The following is a 17,316-nucleotide window of genomic DNA, read 5'->3' on the forward strand; positions in this document are numbered from 1 at the left end:
AGTTTTTTTTAACGAATCCGTTCTATTTTGTTGTTAATTTTAAAGAAGTTGCTATGTTGTTAATTCAGAATGTAATCTTTTCAAAAATAAAATAAAAACTACCCTTTTTTAAGAAAAATATACTCTCAAAATGTGTAGGAGAGTTTACGTGAAATATCCCGAAGTTGGTTATTTTTATTTTAATCTATAGTTAATATTTATGAAAGCTATTGGTTGAGATAAAAAGTCAGCGTCACGAGCGGGATTCGAACCCACGACCTTCGGCTAAATACGCCGCTACTCTACCACTTCAGCTACCACTTGACCCGCTCGGACACTAACTTCACCATCCCAACCTCACCTCTCGAACTTTCCCTCGTTTTTACCATTTTTCAAATGTCGTGTAATCTATTTGATTCTCGGCGACAAATGAAATGGTCACGGAGAGCTTTCTTGAAGATATACTTCAGTTTAATTATTAAATCCATTACAGTTCGTGGCCCGATTGACCAATTAATATTTTTTCAATTAATTAATATTTAGAGGTGAGGTTGAAATGGGAAGTTAGTGTCCGAGTCGATCGAAGTCACGGTAACTCAAGTGGTATAGCAGCGGCGTATTTAGCCGAAGGTCGTGGGTTCGAATCCCACTAGTGACGCTGACTTTTTTATCTAAACCAATACCTTTCATAAACATTAATTAATTGAAAAAATGTTAATTGGTCAATCGGACCACGAACTGTAATGGATTTAATCTATAGTATTCAGATTTTTATTTCTGTAGCATTCTGTAATCAATAACCTCTAAAAAAAGAAGTACCGATCCCACCAAGCGTATCATTCGAAAACTTATTAAATAAAGCAGTTTTTGTGAAATCTCCAGAAAGTTTTATCACTGGGTTGGGAATTTTTGAAGATCTTCGAAGATTAAGTGTGTTTTCATTTTATAGGCTCAACCCAGTTGGACTGAAAGGACTCATTCTTTGGATAATTGGAAAATCGACGTCAATTTTGATGAAAGTTGAATAGGAGATAATTTTTTGTGTGTGGTGACAAATCCGTTTTTGCTGAAAAAAATGTATCTTCATGACGACGTGAATTACAACACCCTTTATTACTGCATTACACTCCATTTTCAAATAATGTTTTTTCTGCAAACCACCCTGTATATATTTATAAATATTAATCAAATTAATGCACATACTGGACACAATGAATATTTTAGGATCATGAATACAGTTATTGTAGTATAGTCATCTCAGTATACAATCCACCGCTTTGTTGCTTTGTTTATTGTAGATATAATATCAATTTAAACAATAATAATTATAAAAATACTATATGTCCAATATAAACCATCTTAAATTTATAGTATTTACCATAATATTATATATGTTAAATTATTTAATTATTTTGTTAGATACTTCATTTTATTCAGTCTATGCTATTAAAACTGAATTGTCCACAAGCTGAATTCCAGCCGTCCACACAGATGATTAATTTTTTGAGCGCTAGCCAATTGTAAATGTTTTTACTGTTGGAAATAAATTCATTGTATTCTATTTGTATAATTTATATTTGACGTCTTGAATTACTGTAAATAATAGTTTAATAATATTGTACATTTACATTTAACTGTAAACTAATTGTGCAAAGAATATTTTGTATAAATTAATACAATACGTTATCTATATACGTACAAATTCTCTCTATGAAGCGAGCGCTATCGTAGGAGGGCCATGTGTCGAATAAGAATAGGCCATGCGAGACACACAGACACTTACTTTTAGACCAAAGCCCGCATACGTTATGTGGCATGTAGATCGATTGTTAGATGTGTCCGATTTGATTACTTGGCTCCGTATAGAGAACGTGTAGGAATGCCACCCGATATGAAAATTGAGCAAGTCAGCGAATATTTATGTACCCTGTTCCGATTGTTCAAGGAAACGGTTGTTTTTATCGTATGGTGCTATATGCAATGTTTTGTGTTCCCTAGTATTGAGAGTAAATGTATTTATTAGCGTGAATGTAGCGTTACGAAGTGCCAATACTAGAATCGGCTAACTTGCTAATACGAACTTCTCAAGTGTTATATAGATTTATTTTTGATTAAAGCTTTAATCAACTTTTCTTTAGCACACTTGTCCATTAATAGAATCTCAACGACATACCTCACATAATTCATAAAGGTGGGCTTTTTATTAATAGACTTGAATATTTTGTTCCATCCTGTCATGAAGGGTAAATTGAAACTAAGTGGGTAAGATTAATTATGAAGTGATCTGTAAAAACTTAATCAATTGGTTTTTAAATTTTATTGTCCATAAATTTCGTGATTGGTTGTGAGACATTTCTGTGCTGATCTTTTGTCCTTGTTTAGTTGTTTACAACTCTAAACAGATTTAACTGCTTATAAAAAAAAATTATAATAATTTTATGATAAATACAATTTTATAAAGCTTGAAAAAAATCATCGTTAAAAATGAATAATAAAATGAAAATAAAAAAGAATCCTGGTAAAATGTTTTCTCCAAACAATCAAAGAATAAATTATATGGAAGAAAACTAGAAACTATTAAAATGTTGTGTCGTTTGCGTGATAACGTTTTATTGACCTTTGTAAGTAGATGGGGCGCTGAAATTTAATTTCCTCTCCTCACGTTCTTTCCGGGGAATCATGCCGAAACAAAATGGGATAATGTTGTTATTTCAAACAAAGTTCTTTTCCTCACCAAAAGACAGTTTTGTAATAAATTGCAATTAAACCGCTCAGGGTGAAATTAATTAGTAAGTTCTTATAGGATTTCAACGTAAAAATTTGAGAAATAAAACAAAATTTATATCTTTGAGTTTTGTCATGATTTGTCTGGATTAATTACTGTGAAATATTGCCGGGCCCAATTAAGGGATATACACAGAGAAGCGAGATAGAGCGTTCTTAAGAAAAATTAAATGATAAAACATCTTTCCAAAAGATGTTGAAACTTGAAACTTTATACGGCATTACGACACAAGCCAATGATTTTACTCTAATCCATTAACGGTGTCGAAACCAAAAGGGCCCTGGGTGGCGCAGAGTGGTCCCTTGTGGTTTCCATGCTTTTTTACAACGCATCTCACATATGCTCAACAGGGTTAAGATCTAAGGCCTTGGGCGTGAGGAGAGAGAAAATGTTACAATGTTAAGTCTGAACGACCTGAGCCCTTTTAAGTTTTGCGGCCAAAGAAAAAGTAATTTTGCTTTTTATAAAACACAAATATTTTCAGAAAGAGAGAGAGAGAGAGAGAGAGAGAGAGAGAGAGAGAGAGAGAGAGAGAAAAAGAGATTTAGCGCCCAAGGAAGGAGAAGAAAACTAAAATTTTGTGAAATCGTCTTTTAACATTTATAGAAGATAGTATTGACCAAATTCGGGCAAATTAATACTTTGATATCATTATATTTTGTGGTCTGATTGACCAAATTACTTCTTTCATTTAATTATTTTTTATGTAAGGTTTTGGTTGGGATGAAAAAGCTAGTGTCATGAGGATTGGGTGTCCGAATGGATCGAAGCCATGATAGCTCAAGTGCGAGAGTAACGGCGTATTCAGCCGAAGATCGTGGGTTCGAATCCCGCTCTTGACACTGACTTTTTTATTTCAACCAATACCTTACATAAATATTAATTAATTGAAAGTTACACTATAGGTTAATTTCGCCCCAAACCTAATAGGACAAGGTTTATATCAAAGGCAGTGGTAATGGTATTTTGATCTTCCGATCTATGCTCTTTTTGGACCGCCAAACGCCACCTTCAATGGTTTGAATGTGTTATTATATCAAACCTCTTTTTAATCAACAAATCGACCATTCAAATTAGACCAACCCAGCGAGATTAGGCGAGCAAGATGACTTGATCTGTAAGGATCAAAGAAACTTTGATGTAGTTCCGATCATTTTTGGTATGCCTACCCAAGTTTTTTGCTCTCCTAAGCCTGCCTTTCCCTATATTCAGTGATTGGTCAGGGATAGAACAGCAGTCGCCAATTATTAACAATTTATTCCAAAGCTACCATTGACAATGGCTAAACTTGAAAGGTCAAAAAAGCAAAAATGACCAAAATGACTGGAAAGTACAGATTGATCATCCCGCAGACGTTAAGCGGTCAAGGTTCAAATCACGGGTATAAAAGCAATGGTTTGTCTACGTTTTCCAACTATTCTAAATCCATAACTAGCACAACAGCTAACTAGTCTGACAGACCGAAGTCTAAAACAGCTAATAATAAAACAGGAAACCTTAAAGTCCTATCATTCTATTGATTTGTCTGAGGCCACCTTCAATGGTTTTTCTGTGCGTTATTTTGTCGATCCTTTCTTTTTTTAACAACAAATTAGCCATCTCAACAACATTCCAATATCGATTTGCAAGAGAATGCAACCACATATAAAAATGTTATTACATATGGATGGATTTAGTTGAAATTAATAAGTTAGTGTCACGAGCAGGATTCGAACCCATTGAAAAATGTCAAAAGGAAGGAAAATTCGAAAGGTAGGTTGAGATGGGGAGTTGGTGTCCCAATGGATCGAAGTCACGATAGCTCAAGTGGTTAGAGCAGCGTCGTATTGGGGCCGAAGGTCGTGGGTTCGAATCCCACTCGTGACACTAACTTTTTCATTTCAACCAAAATCTTACATAAAAATGTTAATTAATTAATACTTTGAGTTCATAAAGTTTGAGTATGGCTTTGTAGACAAATATAGTAGAACTAAAAGAGGTGCTCGCTTGAAAGTAGGTGATTCAGTTTATTGTCTTTAATTAATTTTATTACCCGAAGACCGATATAGTGGCTAGAACCGCTCCGAGTCCGAGACATAACCTGACGTTTGTCTGGAGAGAAAGTGCACAGACTCATCACAGTTTGTTAAAAAAATATTGACTTTAAAGAAGTCTTTGGTTTGTTTTCTTGAAATTGATCATCTCCTTTTTCCATTCCCCACATTTTTGCTGTTGTTAAAGGAAAATCTGCGTTTTGAAAAAAAAAAGGATTAAAAAAAATAATTACCCCGTTGAAGAGGTTATTAATTGGAGAACTTTTTGTAAAATTTCCTGCTTCCTTGGTTCACGAATGGAGTTCTAGAAATAAAACCTTGAATTTCTTCTAAATTCAGAAAATTATATTTTTTATATTCAAATCATTAAAACTTTAGTATGAAAATTTTTATCATTATATATAAATGACTTTCATGGGTCTGACAAAGGTTGTAACATGTAAGAAATTTAACGTAGATTTCAACTGTCTCCTCGGATTTTCTGTTGCAATTGTACTTTCAGAGTTTGTTGATTATAAAACTTATCTGTGAACTAAAGTCGTGAAATCCAGGAAAAAAGAAAAAGTGAAATTTCTCCCTTACTATTACGATCGGACCATTGTACTGGGGAACTTTTTCACTCTGTAGGTGTGAAGTTCACTGGCAAAGTTTGTGACGCCAGTATCCTGACAACCAGCATAAATAAGATCACTAATACTAATCTTTACTAAAAAAAGTTAGACGTTCCTCATGATTTAAAACCATCTGAGGTTATACAGCGTGTATTTTTGAAAGTCGTAACCAAGTATTACTGAGATAGGCAAATTTTTTATAACTAGGAAGTCAAAATTCCAACTGTAGATCCCAATAGTTATTTTTAATTGAATTTTTTTAGATGGTTCTACCATGGACCCGTTTACAGAAACTAACTTAAGATTAGTTTCTTCTAGCTTTTTTGGATTGATAAGTCCCAATTTAAGTAAATTTAAAAATAAATGTTCTGAAATTGAAGATCGAGAAGCTCCCGAATCGATGTGTTTTGGCGGATAGTACCTTTTGTAAAGTAACTATTATGATTCCCACTGATACATTAGGATTTTCAAAATTTGTTGACAACGCAATGTCTGAGCATTGTAGTACCTCTTTCTGTAAATACTTTGATTCTAATAAATCTAATTTTTGTATGAATTTCTTAAACATTTCCCTGTTAGAATTTAAATTTTGAGATTTTAAATTATTAATTTGATTTTTTTTATTCTTGTCGTAGTGTAAAGTTTTGACAGGAATTTGGAGGATGTTCGCTGTGGACTTGTCCTAGGGTTCCCGAGAGTCCATGTTGGGATTCCACGGCCCTCTTCCGTTGTGACTTACCCAATTTCTCAATTATCCCTTTTTGTTCGATCTTATAAAATTTGAGTTTTTTTGATTTTTATAGTGATCTTCGAATTTCAACGGTTTAAGTTTAATTTTGTTAAAATAATGCTCGGATCGGTTCGGGTAGAATTTGTTTTTGTGGTTAACCTCTCTTTGGGAATTTCTAGGCCTAAACCTCACCGAGTAGTCGCTATCGGTACAGTCTGGAAGATAATCCATATCACAAACGCTTCGTTTTTTGCAAGAGCAACAATACTTTGTATTATAAGATTTCAGAAAAATCCTGCCGTGGTGTTCAGTATGATGTCTTTGATTCCAAATACTATTAAAATTTTCTGTTCTATTTAAATTTTCTACGAAAGGCCGTCTTTTATTAGGATAATTCTGATACGCGTTCATATTATTATTTCTCCAATAATTATTATTAAATGGTCAATATGATTGTCTATTTGGTGGATTGTAATTTCTATTTATTTGATTTTGTAAAGCTTAATTTCTTCTATAATTATTTTCCAAAGTTGACTGTCTACTCGTGGTTGTTCTTTTTTTTCGTAATTGTACTTTCTTCCGTGGTTAGACTTTTTTTCCCGTGATTGTATTTTCTTCCGTTGTTACAAATTTGTCTTAAATTCTTTCTTAAATAAAATTTTAATTTGTCAAATTTGCTAGATAGTCAGAGAACCCCTTAATCATCTCACGCGAGATTGTCCTGCGAGTCTCAGGCCTGTCAAACTATCGAGCTATCCGATCGTACAAAATTGAATTCTTTCCAGTCGCAGGAACAAAATATCTAAGACCCTGAATGAAATTATTTTGAATTCCCCGGATATACCTCGACTGGCAAAAAAGAAACGTTTAGCATTAATTGACCACCAAAAATATCAAAAGTCTGAAGAATGCGTGAACGACCCGATAATACGCGAAAATGAACCCAAAATCGAAAATGAAAAAGAGGACCAATTATCGGTTAAATCGGAAAAGTTCGTCAAAAAAGTACCAATTTCAACACCCAGAAAAAGTTATGCAATGGCCCTAACTGGAAATAACACTAATTTAGGAGCCAACTTTTGCCCTAAATTTAATACGACTGATTCTGAACAAAGCCAGGTAGGTAAAATTGAAGAAAAATATGTCCGTGCATCAAAATTACACAAAACACTTTTAACCTGTATAAACCCGTTTAATTCTGAAACGATTAACTTTAGGAAAAAATGATCTTATACAAACCCCAAGTTAATTTTAGGTAGAAATCGCGTGGTAGCAGATTTAACATAACTTTCTCATCAAGCTGAGAAATAACACTAACTTTGTTATTTTTAATCAACTTCGGATTAACTTCAAGAAAATGAAAAAAAAATACAATAAGAGAAGCCATTGAGTTTGTATAGAAGTGGGCTGTAGAACCACCCGATTCACACCCTGTATATAAGATCAACTCTCTACAGTATACATGTACACTACGATACTTCGCCCACTTCGAAGTGGATCTGTGGTCCCGGATCAAACGTAGGTCTTATCCGTCCCGCCTGCAGAGTTAGATGCTTGAAGTGCTGCCAACAGGTAGGTCATTTCAACCCCCGATTCGCATACCATTCACTCTAGTAGGGTGATGGAGTACTAGATATTTTACAACTGGTCCTCTCACTCTACACATTCATTCTGAAAAATGCATTCACTCTTAATATAGACTAAAGGAAACAGAAAACTAGATTCTACCAATATGAGCAATAAAACTGCCTGTTTTCCTCCGAAAATCGGAACAGAGTTCTAAAAGACTCGCTGCTATGCTCAAGCCCAAATCTCATAAAAAGTGGCACTCTTATTCACTCTTTAAATGGGTCTAATTGAGTGTCATCCAGCAACCTTTCTCTACATTCCGGACACATACCCGGTCTTTCGCCCAAAAGTAAGTTGTCCGTGTGCACATTGCCTATTCTTAGTGATACGTCTACGTACCTTATGGTATAACTCTCACCGTTTTCGAAGGTCACAGTTTTGGAGCTTCGTTTGTTTTGAAGCTATCTGTGTCCCATATCATTGTATCTGATGCTCTCCTATATAGTCAGTTGAGTCTTTGTAGGAAGTTGTGAAGATGGTTTCCAGGATCATATAATCAGTCCCCGTTTCTAATAATTGGTGTCTGATTTTGATGATTATGGTTGTATGCCCGAATTGTTGTTCCTTTCCAATTTAATTGTTTCTGGAACCTAAGTGAGCTTTTCCTAGCCTCTCATTGTATGAATATTTCCAATGGAGGTAGGTTTAGCAAAGTTTCTAATGCATTTGTAGGGGTTGTTCTCATTGCCCCATAGGTTTGCTAATCTTTGTATGCTGCCTAATGTTTGGGTAGCTACTTTTTGTTGAGCTTGGTTCCACCAGATTAGTGATACATAAGTGATTCTGGGTCTTATTATTGCCCTGCATAGCCAATAGGCCATTTTCGGTTTTAATCCCCTAGACCCCTTCTTGTGGTTATTAGCGGTATCAGAGAGTAGTGTGAAACGGCCAATTGTAGCATGGAGACCTATTGAAGTTTGTGGATGTATTTCCACCACGTTGGGAGTGATGTGTCCTAGTTGACGACACCCGGAGGCCGAGTTGGGTGGGCAGAATGGACAAGGGAAAATGTACGGGAGTGTAAGATTTATATGTATATACGGGTCACTGGCATCCGAGGAAACATTTACACAGCATGGGTATATTCAATAATAACCCCCAATTGTAGTTGATACTATGAAGAGAAAGAATCTGTCATCTATATTACCTTCTAATGCGAAGCAACCTCTCGATGGAGACAACCTATGAAATCATAGATCCGGGAAAAAGAATTGCAGCAAAAACAGTCACTGACCTTCGATTTCTTAAAAAAAGGATAAAGACAATTGAACTGAACTAAAGAACTAAGTAACTTAGAATACGCCAAAAGGGTGAAGTGCTTGGAAATACCAAACCCCACTTCCTAGTATCATGATCAGAAGTCAAATGAAAGAATCTTGTTAATTTTTATTGATATCAGCAAGAATGTTCTAACAATTATAATTAAAAACATAACTAGGCAGTCTCACAAATATTAATAGACAAAACTATATAAATCTAGAATCTAGAATCCGCATTTCACAATTTACAACGAGAAGAATGATCACGGAAGACACAATTTCCCAGGATTTTTCAACTAAAAAATTTATCGCTACTGCACCATCATCACCGACTTCAGCTAAGTCCTGCTCCGAAAGGTAGAAACTAAGGTCATTGACATGTAGTAATCGTCTCATTGGTCGGGACTCGGGAGACACCGACAGCGATACCGTTCACTGCAATCGAGAAAAGTGTAACGCTAATCAGTCATCACTGACCCCTGGGGGACCACATTAAAGAAAGCATTCGGAGATCACGGACCCGACGGACCCGAGTCTGTCATGTAACCTTCGAGGAAACGAGATACAATATCTCTGAGTTTGATGTCCCCATCAGGACAATTTTCTAATAGTTTCAAAACCAAGTCTTCAATAAATACAAACAAATGTAATTACGTGGCAATCGGATTACATGTATTGACATAATTTTGTTGTACGTGATAAATTGAAGTTTTTGTTCATAATGCAATGTTATAAAATGTCTTAGAGAGCTAAAGTGCCTCTTAGAACTTTATACCCTTATAATAGATGTTTCCTTAGGAAATATTATAATTACATTGAACTTCATAAGCTCGAGATTTTATGTGCTATAAGCCTCCCTTAAAAACAACGTAAACGATGAACTTATTTTTAATCAAACCTGCACCTAAGGTAATAAAGAAAAATATATTAAAATTATAATTATTAAAAAAAACTTTGCCAACACGGAAAAAAACTTTTATGGAGGAATCTCGAACTTACCATGAATGCTCCATGTAAAAGTGCAAGGGTTTTCAGCTTTATTTGATTTCGTAAGAAATTAGATTTTAAACTTGTTTAAAGTATAAAAAAATATTGTTAAGAAATCGTATTGTTACGATTTACGTATTGGGGTTGATGTGTATGAAAATATTTGTTATAACCAATTAGAAATAGTGAAGATTTTAATTCAAATTTATTTCTCATGCTTGCACAACTAGTTTAAATGATTAAGACTTGATATTATCGATTTTCTCTCCTTTATAAATGGAAAAAGGAATATGCGAAAATTATGCTGACCGACGCCTAGTCTGTCTACTGGTGTCAGCAAACTGATTATGTCGGTTCTGCTTTATTTCGTTCAGCTTTTTGACTCTTATACTAAAAAGTCGTCACCAGGTGTGACTATTATTCTTCAAAATTGCTTACCATTATTCTTAAACTCGTTTCATTTTTCTGTTTAATCTATTGCTTTGAAGATTTAAACTTAAAAAACGGAATATTTGATTTTTCTATTTATTTTTTACGGGGGTTGGCAACAGCAAAGGTCAACCCTCAGAGTGCCGGTGTTTTTGAAAAAAAGCCCATTTGTTAGTATGTCGCGTTGGAATGGAAGTCCGCTGGATTCGAACCCGGGACATTTTAATAAATCATTAAATCATTTAACATAGGAAAAACTCCATTTCTTCCTTCTCAACAAATTCAACCTAAAACTGGATTTTTTCTTTTGAAAGCGGGAAATTTGTCATTACCATCGAAAGTTGTGATGCACTTCCCATGCAAAGAAAGACTCATCTGATTCATTTTAATGACAATATCTGATAAATTCTAATTCTGAATTCTTGTATGTGTGTTCATATTTGGGGGGGGATCATGAAAAAAGGGCCAGAGGCGACGGTGGGTATCGAACCCACAACCGCGGCGTCTATGAGCCGAGAGTCTCTCACGCTAACCACCGGCTACCGCGGTCCCCTCAGAGTGCCGGTGTTTTTGAAAAAAAGCATATTTGTAAGTATGCAGGGCCGCTGGATTCGAACCCGGGACCTTTACCTTACAGTGATGAGCGCCGTATCAACGCCTAAACCGCTGCGGCCACCGACGCCCCCTTGATTTTTCTATTCTATTCTTTATAAATCTAATGTTTTTTTTAATACTATCCATAAAAAAAAGTCTGTGTTTATTAGCTGCTGTAAGTATTTTAGCCATTTTATCAAAATATGTTACAGCTAATTGAAACGGGAGATTAATTTTGAAAACCTTCTCAGACGCGATTAATTTCTTTCATCAATTCAGAATCTTGTAAGGTAAGTGGAGTGGCATGGGTTTGACGCCAGTCCATATTTTTCCCATTAAAAGGAGCAATTTATTCGTTTACCACGCTGAGATGAAACATGAGGTCAAACATTATTAATCATAGTTTGCAAGAAGCTTTTTCTCCTTTAAGAAGATTTTAAACAAACGAGATATTAATTTTGTCTGTCATTTTTGATAAATTGTAAAAGTCTCTTGGCTAATTTATAAATGGTAAAATAAACAGTATATTTTTGTCATCACTTTTTGTGAAGGAGTTGTGTAAGTTTATGCACTAGTAGTAGCACTAGTTGTACCTGAACCTCTGCAATGCACGTCGAGTTGACACAGTGCTAATAAAAGTAAAATTACCATTTCCATTTATTAATTTATTATATGTATAAGTATTATACATTATATTTACTAGTTTTCGTAGTCCCATTGACCAAATAATATCTTTCAATTAATTAATCTTTTATGTAAGGTAGTGAGTGAAATTAAAAAGTCAGTGTCACGAGCGGGATTCGAACTCACGGCTAAATACGCCGCTGCTCACCACTTGAGCTATCGTGACTTCCATCCACTCGGACACTAACTTCCCAACTCAACCTATAACCTTTCGAATTTTCCCTCCTTTTTGCCATTTTTCAAATGTCGTTTAATCAGGATTCGATTCTCGGCGACATATGATGTGGCCACGGGGAGGTGTTAGTGAAGTTACTTATTAAATGGCAAAAATGAAAAAGTGGCAAAACGAGGGAAAATTCGAAAGGTTGGGTTGAGTTGGGAAGTTAGTGTCCGAGTGGATCGAAGTCACGAAAGCTCAAGTGGTAGAGCAGCGGCGTATTTAGCCGAAGGTCGTGGGTTCGAATCCCGATCGTGACATTGACTTTTTCATCTCAACCAATACCTTACATAAAAGATTAATTGATTGAATTACACATTATATTTATTTATAGTGTTATTGATTTCCAGTTTCCTAGGGTTTTGGAGCAACAAGATCCCTTGAAACTTGAAAGTATAACTGCTAAATATTACTCAGCTTTGTAAATCATTAGGAGGATCGCGTAGCAGATTTCAGCAATCACTGGCAGCCTTGATGTTTTTCCTCACTCCTCAAGTTCCGATCTCAACCTTTTCAAAGTTTTATTTAAACAATCAAAACAATTTTAAAGGTTGTTTGAAAATTTACAAAAGAGTTTTTTTTGCTTGTTTAAAACGCTAGAAGAAAAAGTGCTCTTCTCGTTGTAATCGCTACTGGATCGTGATGTAAATTTAACTAATTAAATAATAAAAGTTGATTCCGAAGCACGTAAAACATCTCGTGTAGCCCTACAATATAAAGATCTTTTATGTAAAAGGGTCCGTGATAAAGGAAATGGGTAGAGGTAAGCTCACTTCGAATACAACCCTTTGTAGGCGGAAATTGTAATTCGCTGTGGACACCATACTTTGTGTGAGCAACATAAAATATATTTTCTGGTTATTGTCAATTTTCAATCTCGAGATTCGATATTGAAAATTAATAGTGTGAAATAAAAATATCACGTATCAAAGTTGGGAATTTTGATCGAAATTCCTGACGGTACCTACGGGGTAAATAACGCATTTTTAACGTCAAACCGAGTGTAATTCGTGAAAGTGTATCGTAAAGTTTTACTTTCAGATTTACAGCCAATCTTTAAAAGAAACGTACTCGTAAAAACATCACATTAAACAAGAAAACCTTAATCGGATGTTTAATTTTTGGAGCATATTTTAGCTAGTATTTTCTTTATACGTAGAACGTTTTTATAATAAAAAGAATGTTAATAGAAAACAAATAAAAGACAACAGATACAATGATAAAAGATGGGGCGGATCGGCAAAGAAGCTCACACGTATCAAGAACATTATCGAGATGGCCGTCGGAGGATCTGACTCTCAGAAGAACGATCATCCTCACCCGATTAAGTATAGGCCATGCGAGGTTGACACACGGACATTTACTTTTGGGTCTAAGCCCAAGTATGTGCCCCGCATGTAGGTTGCTCAATGTGTACATCCAAATTGAAGGGTCGACCCTCATTTAGGTTAGTTGTATAATATTTAAGGAATATCAAGTACTCCATCACCCTAACTTAGTGAATGGTATATAAATTGGAAAGAATGTACAATATTTAGGAGTGAGTGGGTTTAGATATTGAGACTGATTTCGTTTTGGGCTAAAATGACCTAGTTGTTAACAGCACCTACAGCACAACCTCGGGTGTTGGCAGTCCGAGGTCATCCTTGGTCATGTCCGTCCTGCCGCCGAGGTTGGGCTCCAGGGACAGCTAGGTCATTTCAGTCCCCAGGGAAATCAGTGCCTGAACACATTCACACTCTCACTTACTCTTAAATACATTTTTTCATATTTACATACCATTTACACAGTTAGGTATTCGATATTCCTCCATCACCCTTTAGATATATTGCAACTACCTAATTGAGGGTCGATGGGGTACTCGATAATTCGCCATAGACTCTCACACATTACACATTCACGCTAATAAATACATTCACTTTTTAACATGCGCTAGGGACACGAAAGAATACTCACATCACTACTACAATGAGCGGCAACAAAAGTGGCCACTCTCGTTTTTTAAGTAAATATTTGCAATCGTTACAATTTTTAGTTTTTGTTGTTTACTGAATAGTTTTAAAGAAAAATGTAAGATATAGTTAAAAAAATTAAACGGAATAAAACAATTATACCAAACATTTTTCTACGGAAACAATGAAGAAAATATTCAATTCAGTACGGAGTTTTTCTTCCTCTTGCGTTGATCACCGCTTACATTCAGCTTGCATCGATTTTATGAGGTTTTGTATGTAGTGGTGGAATATTTTCAAGCTCTTCCAACAGCGCCGTTCATCTTCATTCCTGCATATGCTTTGGCATCACTCGGCGACTTTTTACCCTTTTTGACAACTCGTCCCCAAGGTGTTCGATAGGTTTAAGTAGGGGAAAACATGCTGGCCACCCCAAACATTGAATTGAAGCCCGTTCCAAATAGTCACCTCAAATCATAGCTGTGTGGGGCATTGACATGCATAAAAATAAAAACGTCGCCAATTAGAGGCAGATAAGGAACAACTTCTTCTGATAACACGTCTTCAATGTATCGCGCAGTTGTAAGGAAACCCCTTGATGAAGTTCAAATTTGTGCTACCTTCCATAGAAATGCCTGCCCAAACTATGACACAACCACCTCCAGAGCTTTGCAGAGTGAAAATATTGGGGATATATAGCTCTCCTGATCTTCTCCAAACCCGCTTTTGACCTTCAGGAGACCTCAAATATAAAACAATCAAATCGCCGGAAACGTTAGAAAGAAGCATTAAAAAAAGAGAGAGAAAGTGAGTGAGAGAGGGAGATTATTCAAAGATTTATTTACAAAATCTCATTGTTAACCCAAGTGGGAGATTTTATTTGTGATTTATTTACCTTTAATCCATTAAAACCGATCAAATATTGTTATAAGGAAATCAATGGATGATCATCAAAGAGATAATATTAAGGGTGGCCTTTTTTACCACCCAGTAAAGTATAGAAGATCTCAAAACAGAGGAACAGGGGGGCCCAGAAACTCGCTGCCGCGCTCAAGCACGATTCTCATATCGGGTTTCTCATATTTCTGCATACTCTCTATATGGAGCCAAAGTATTCCACCCTTCAATTAGGTGGACACATCGAGCAACCTTTTTCCTACATGGCAAACAGACATGTGAGTTTTAGGCCCTATAGGAATAACACAGATTATTTATTTATGTAAGGATTTGTTTTATTTAATTGTTTCTATAGATAGAAGATTTGTAAAATTGTTGTAATTAATAATTTTTTTGTTAAAGATCCAATACAGGAAAAAGAAGATGGTTACTCTTTTGAATACAGCCCTGTAGGTGAAACTTGTTTTTATATTAACGGATTATTTTATAAATTAGGCTAGACGTTTTAATTTTAATTTTATTATTTATTGTATTATTTAATATGTTATAAAAATAGCTCTAGAGACTACTTGGTGACAGCGTCAAAAAGGTCAACAAATGCGAGCTGAGATGGGTTTTAAAAATTAAACATTAATGAAGACTGTGCAGTAGAAAGAGAAAAGATACAATATTATAATCAGTGAAATATTTACTTATTTTCTCATTTATATTTTAATAGAATCAAATGTAAAAAATAAAATTTAAAATAGCTGCCATTTTATGAAAATGAACCTTGCGAAATTTTAATTTGAATGAATTGCTTTCTGCAAAAGACCACAATTAAACAGTTGGTGAAAAAGCAAAAGCTACATCATTACGGAATTATCTCCTTTGGTTTTATTGTGTTGAAGCTCAAATTACCCTTTAAGCTTTGTTAACCGTGACTCACTATTGTTCTAGTAAGTCACGACTTTAGGGGCTTAGCGAAAAATTTTAATTGCGGAGAAAAGAACACTCTTGAGTTTTCACTATGTCCAATTCCTGCTTTCGCCATTGCAATGTTACCACGTCCCCAATCATGTTTTCTATATGCTGTAAGGTTCGCTCTTTAGGTGGCGGAGTCGTTAATTGATGATCTGCTTTAATGCTTCAGGCATATTAATTAAGCATTGTTTAAGAATGCCTAAGGTTTGCTTCAACTCTTCCACTTTTAACATTACCAGATCATAACAATCGCTGTTGTTAGCAATGGGAACCCAAACAGTAAACTCAACAGGAGAGACGTAGGAAATTGGAATCCTTGGTTAAGTCCCACTGGAAGGTCATTGTATGGCATTGTAAGTTCATCGCAACTCAATCTAAAAAATTTGGTCTCAATGATGGATATGAGTCAATTGAGCCTTACGCAATGATAATGTTCACATTTGTTTAAAAAGTTTACATATTTTGAAGTATATAATTCACTGTGATTATATACATTGTATAAACATATATAAAGTTATATTTATATAATATATAAATATTCTCCAATTATTTTATTACAAATGAAATTCAACTGAAAACCAATCCATAGAGGAAAATAAGTAAAAGTATGTAATGAAGAACCTGTCCAAGGAGATGGCGACAAGAGTGAACACCGATGCTGCCACGCTGACGTTGGCGACGAAGTTGTTGAAGGTGCAGTAAACTGCGCCGAATGGCCAGTGTGAATCCAGCATGAATGTGAAGTTGAATATGCAATTGAAGAGGCTCATTAGCAGATCTGAGACGCTGAGGTTCACGAGGAAGTAGTTGGTGACGGTTCTCATTCTTCGATGAGCTACAACAGAACACAACTTCATCACTATTTCATTTAAACTAATAACATAAATGCTCCAAAAACAATTGGCGAGTTTATCTTTAATATAAAACCTCGTTGTTTAATATTTCTGTTTCCCCTTATACATCGTTTAAACGTTCCTATATCAAAGGATAAAACGGCTTGATTTTATTCACTTGGTGACACCGTGTTAACAAAGAGCTTTTTATAAAGACTTTCCTCCCAATTATTTCCTCAAATGTTTCCCTTTGATATTTGCGCATATAGAACATTTATTTTACTCAGTATATATTTATGAGATGTTATTATTATTTGCTTAATGTTAAATCTGCAAAATCAATGGTTATATTGCTACAGCAAAGATCTTTTCTGACAATCTCAATACACCAATCTTTCAAGCACCCTGCTTGTCTGCCTCTCACACTTAACACCTTATTCTCCCTTCTTTTTATATATTTTTAACCTCCCTATTTATTTTCTCTTTCATCCTCTCTCTCTGTCTCTCCTTATCTATTTTCTATTAATGTATGTCTATTTAATTATTTATATATTTATTTATTGCTCATTCCCCGACAACAATAAGATTTTTTTGAGATGACCTTTGTCGATCATAACTCTATCTTCCTTAGTATTTTACGCACTCTCTCTCTTTCTCTGGGCCTCTCTCTCTCTTTCTATCTATGTCTATCTATCTATTTATCTATCTCTAATTATCGATTACAATAGATTAAG

General features: G+C 35.0%; 1 protein-coding gene across 2 annotated transcripts in view; it reads right to left on the reverse strand.

Moving 5' to 3' along the window:
• LOC106662186 (tachykinin-like peptides receptor 86C) overlaps nucleotides 1-17,316 on the reverse strand; it is a 166,573-nt gene that overhangs the window by 16,013 nt on the left and 133,244 nt on the right. For both annotated transcript variants that reach the window (XM_014386052.2, XM_014386051.2), the window contains exon 4: nucleotides 16,371-16,584. In XM_014386052.2, the coding sequence (XP_014241538.1) occupies nucleotides 16,371-16,584 (214 nt within the window). The remainder of the gene's footprint in view (nucleotides 1-16,370; nucleotides 16,585-17,316) is intronic.

This window comes from Cimex lectularius, unplaced genomic scaffold (genome assembly GCF_000648675.2).
Source record: "Cimex lectularius strain Harlan isolate CLEC.00 unplaced genomic scaffold, Clec_2.1 scaffold19, whole genome shotgun sequence".
NCBI lineage: Eukaryota > Metazoa > Arthropoda > Insecta > Hemiptera > Cimicidae > Cimex > Cimex lectularius.